Source organism: Oratosquilla oratoria, chromosome 5 (assembly GCF_046742065.1).
Source record: "Oratosquilla oratoria isolate Oo_2021 chromosome 5, ASM4674206v1, whole genome shotgun sequence".
Taxonomy (NCBI): domain Eukaryota; kingdom Metazoa; phylum Arthropoda; class Malacostraca; order Stomatopoda; family Squillidae; genus Oratosquilla; species Oratosquilla oratoria.
Window position 1 is genome coordinate 64285392 of NC_134781.1, and position 5292 is coordinate 64290683.

General features: G+C 37.2%; 1 protein-coding gene across 1 annotated transcript; it reads left to right on the forward strand.

Annotated features, from left to right (window-relative positions):
* Positions 1-363: 363 nt before the first annotated feature.
* LOC143025817 (uncharacterized) lies at positions 364-1218 on the forward strand. The gene has a single exon (XM_076185829.1). The coding sequence runs from the start codon at positions 364-366 to the stop codon at positions 1216-1218; it is 855 nt and encodes a 284-aa protein (XP_076041944.1).
* Positions 1219-5292: the final 4074 nt, after the last annotated feature.

Below are 5292 nucleotides of genomic sequence, written 5' to 3' on the forward strand. Positions count from 1 at the left end.
CATGTACCAAAGGCTGGTAAAAGATTATCACTATGTATGTATTACGCAAACCTTTACATGAAAAAAAAGGATGTCTTCAATTATTTGACTAAAGGACGCATGCTTTTTCAGCAATTTGTCGTAGATAATTACGTTAAAGTAGAATCAAACAGACTAAGCTTTATAGTTGACAACCAGGCATCTATACGCAGAGAAAAGTGTGACATATTAAAGGCGGACGTTGCGTCGGCCAAAGAAAAGGGCCAAAGAATTATAATCCCGCCAACTTTTGTGGGCGGTCCGCGTTACATGAAACAGCGCCAGAAGGATGTATTGGCGTTCGTAACACACTAAGGGAGTCCCGATTTCTTTATTACGTTTACGATGAATCCAAAATGGGAAGAGCTGCGGGCAGCCGTCGTGGAAATGAAAGGGATTCCAAATACTGGCTGCTGCGACAGACCCGATTTGGTTAGTCGGGTATTCAAGTTAAAAGTAGAGGCTTTAATGGATTATTTGACTAAAAATCACATTTTTGGTAGAGTTAAAGCATTTCTATACAACATTGAATGGCAAAAACGAGGTCTGCCTCACATTCACATTCTTTTATGGATGGAATATAGGGTAACAGCGGAATTTGTCAATGAAATCATATGTGCCGAAATTCCCGATAAAGAAAAAGAACCCAGATTGTACGAGATTGTAACAACTTGCATGATTCATGGGCCTTGCATCGGCTTTGATGAAACTAACCTTTGTTGTAAGGAAAGGTTAAAGAAGAATGGCGTTTGTGGTAAAAACTTTCCAAAACCATGTCGGAATGATATATTATTTGGAAATAACGGCTATCCCCAATACAGGCGTCGTGCTCCAGGAGAGGGAGGCTTCACGTTCGAACGTAAGATCAAAGGAAAGACCATTACTGTGGATAATTCCTGGGTCGTACCCTATAATCCTTATCTATGCCTAAAATACAACGCTCACATCAACGTGGAGTGTTCGAACTCCATCAAGTGCATAGCGTACGTCGCAAAGTACGTAAACAAGGGGTGTGATAAGATTCTATACACCAAACATAAGGAAGGCGAGCCGGTAAACGAAGTGCGTACCTACCTCGAGTCAAGATACATAAATGCAAACGAAGCTACTTGGAAGATCTTCAAGTTCCCAATCCATAGAAGTTTCCCACCGATTACTTCGAGCGAAGCGAGCATGCGCCGCAGGCCAAGGCACCCATGACGTAGCCGCTGCCTTGTATATATATATATATATATATATATATATATATTATATATATATATATATATATGTGTATGTATATATATGTATATATATACATATGTATATATAATATATATATATATATATATATATATATATATATATAAGTTGGATGCTGTAGAACTGAAGCCAACCCATCGGGGGCAGAATGATTGTGCAAGTAAAATGCGCCGGACTCTAAAACAATTATTTAATTTCGATGTTTTGAACCCGGGTAGGGTTCGAAACGCAGGGATTAATGTATCTGTTTCTGAAACCGGTAGATTTTACTTATACCACACACACACACACACGCGCTATATCTATATATATATATATATATATATATATATATATATATATATATGTGTGTGTGTGTGTGTGTGTGTGTGTGTGTGTGTGTGTGTGTGTGTGTGTGTGTGTGTGTGTGTGTGTGTGTGTGTGTATGTATATATATTGTATATGCAATATATATATATATATATATATATATATATATATATATATGTATGTGTGTATATGTGTATATACATATCATGTATATATATATATATATATATATATATATATATATATATATATATAGATATATAGATATATGTATAGATATATATTACAGGTGAAAAATGTAATCACACATTTGTCAATCACGTAGAAACCACTGTTGGAGTAGAAAAGACTGGAAACGGGGAATCTATATATTTCGATTGCAAACTGCAATCCTCTTCAGTAGATACAATTCAGAGAGAGAGTGTGTTACTTAAGTAGCAACCTTGACATAAGAAGGGGGACATGGGATGAGGTCTCTACCCTCGGCTCGCTCCGTATGTGAGGTCAGGAGGTAAATGTGTTTTTATTAAGTTAGAGATGAAAAGTCCGGACATTATATCCGGGGACCATTGCCCCTTTGAAATATTCATATTGGGCTGATATTCAATAATGGTAGATTCTACCATTTTTCTCCTGAACTCACACTTAGATTTATAAATAAGCTCAGCTTTGTCCCAATCTAAACAATGATTAAATTGCTTAACATGTTGGAACACAGCTGAGCTCTCTTGTCCATATCTAATGGAACGTTTATGTTCTATCATCCTAGTGTTCAAATCCCTTCCAGTCTGTCCGATGTAAACTAAGTTACAACCTTTACATGGAATTGAATATACCCCATGGCTCTGCTCTTCTTTTAACCTTTGGTGGACATTTACCACCTTTTTATTAATGGTGTTAGGGTAATAATTAATCAAATTTAATTTGTCTTTGGGAAGAAACTTGGTTGAAGGAATGAATGAATCAGAAAAGGGAACGATTAAAGAGCTCTTGTCCAATGAAAAATTAGAGGAAGTGGGGGTGGTGTTGAAAAAATTGGATCTCGCTCGGCTGAGGGCTTTGACCAAGAACCAATCCGGGTAAGCTAAATTATTAAGTTGAGATTTTATGATGTTTAGTTCTCCTTCAAGAAACTGGGGGCTGCAAATTCTAAGGGCTCGAAGGAATAGTCCTGAAGCGACGCTACTTTTTACTTTGTCTGGGTGACTGCTGAAAAAATAAAGATAACTACCAGAATGGGTTTCTTTTCTATAGACGGTAAAAGCAAGCTTGTCTCTGTCACGAACAATGAGGACATCTAAAAAGGGTAGCTTACCTAGTTCTTCCCATTCAACTTTAAACTTAATGTTGGAGGCTAACGAATTTAAATTAGCAAAGAAGTTATCGAATGAACCCCAATTTTCATCCCAAAGAGTGAAAATGTCATCTACGTATCTAAACCAAACCATATCTACGGGTTTAATGGTAGGCAGAAGAACAGACTCAAAGTATTCCATGTACAGATTGGCCAGTACAGGAGAGAGATTTGAACCCATGCTACAACCAAATTTTTGTCTAAAAAAAGAATTCTGAAATGAAAAAACATTTGAAGTGACACACAGGCGAATAAGCGCAATGATTTTTGTAACGGGGAGTGGGAATTTGTCCTGAAATGGTTGCAGCTTGGTTTTCAGGAAGGATAGAACATCATCAATACAGACATGTGTGAAAAGAGAAATTACATCCAGGCTAAGCATTTTTCTACTGGAAAAATTCATTTGTTTTAATTTTGTGATGAAACCCTCTGAGTGTTTTAAATGGGAATCGGAGAAAGTCCCAACAAACGGGGATAAAAGGTTTGCTAACCATTTGGAAAGCTTGCTAGTACAAGATCCCCGGTTGGAGATAATAGGTCTGAGGGGAATATCAGATTTATGCAATTTTGGAAGGCCATAGAAATAAGGCAACTTGGGATTGACCACTTTGAGTTTCAAAACCTCTTCGACTTTGATAATGTTACGAACTTCCTTGTTGAAAGTGGCAGACATGTTTTTAAGTGGATTTTTACTAAGTTTCTCATATGTATCCGTGTCATTAAGAAGGGCCACGGCTTTCTCTACGTAACTGTCGTGATCAAGAATAACTATTTTACTACCCTTGTCTGCCTTCGTAATAATAATGTTATCCATGCTCCTGATTGCATCCAAACTATTTTGATACCTGATGGGAAGTCCGTTTCTTTTATCAAAACAATCCGCAATGCCTTGTAAAAGAACCCCTTTTAAACATAATAAATTTTTGTCATAGTTGTTATTAGCTAGGAACTTATCAAAACCTACGAGAAGTACATAGCATGATGCTTCTCTGGTTTGAGGGCAAAATTCAATCCAAGGCCTAAGACTTCCCATCAGGTATCAAAATAGTTTGGATGCAATCAGGAGCATGGATAACATTATTATTACGAAGGCAGACAAGGGTAGTAAAATAGTTATTCTTGATCACGACAGTTACGAAGAGAAAGCCATGGCCCTTCTTAATGACACGGATACATATGAGAAACTTAGTAAAAATCCACTTAAAAACATGTCTGCCACTTTCAACAAGGAAGTTCGTAACATTACCAAAGTCGAAGAGGTTTTGAAACTCAAAGTGGTCAATCCCAAGTTGCCTTATTTCTATGGCCTTCCAAAATTGCATAAATCTGATATTCCCCTCAGACCTATTATCTCCAACCGGGGATCTTGTACTAGCAAGTTTTCCAAATGGTTAGCAAACCTTTTATCCCCGTTTGTTGGGACTTTCTCCGATTCCCATTTAAAACACTCAGAGGGTTTCATCACAAAATTAAAACAAATGAATTTTTCCAGTAGAAAAATGCTTAGCCTGGATGTAATTTCTCTTTTCACACATGTCTGTATTGATGATGTTCTATCCTTCCTGAAAACCAAGCTGCAACCATTTCAGGACAAATTCCCACTCCCCGTTACAAAAATCATTGCGTTTATTCGCCTGTGTGTCACTTCAATTTTTTTTTCATTTCAGAATTCTTTTTTTAGACAAAATTTGGTTGTAGCATGGGTTCAAATCTCTCTCCTGTACTGGCCAATCTGTACATGGAATACTTTGAGTCTGTTCTTCTGCCTACCATTAAACCCGTAGATATGGTTTGGTTTAGATACGTAGATGACATTTTCACTCTTTGGGATGAAAATTGGGGTTCATTCGATAACTTCTTTGCTAATTTAAATTCGTTAGCCTCCAACATTAAGTTTAAAGTTGAATGGGAAGAACTAGGTAAGCTACCCTTTTTAGATGTCCTCATTGTTCGTGACGGAGACAAGCTTGCTTTTACCGTCTATAGAAAAGAAACCCATTCTGGTAGTTATCTTCATTTTTTCAGCAGTCACCCAGACAAAGTAAAAAGTAGCGTCGCTTCAGGACTATTCCTTCGAGCCCTTAGAATTTGCAGCCCCCAGTTTCTTGAAGGAGAACTAAACATCATAAAATCTCAACTTAATAATTTAGCTTACCCGGATTGGTTCTTGGTCAAAGCCCTCAGCCGAGCGAGATCCAATTTTTTCAACACCACCCCCACTTCCTCTAATTTTTCATTGGACAAGAGCTCTTTAATCGTTCCCTTTTCTGATTCATTCATTCCTTCAACCAAGTTTCTTCCCAAAGACAAATTAAATTTGATTAATTATTACCCTAACACCATTAATAAAAAGGTGGTAAATGTCCACC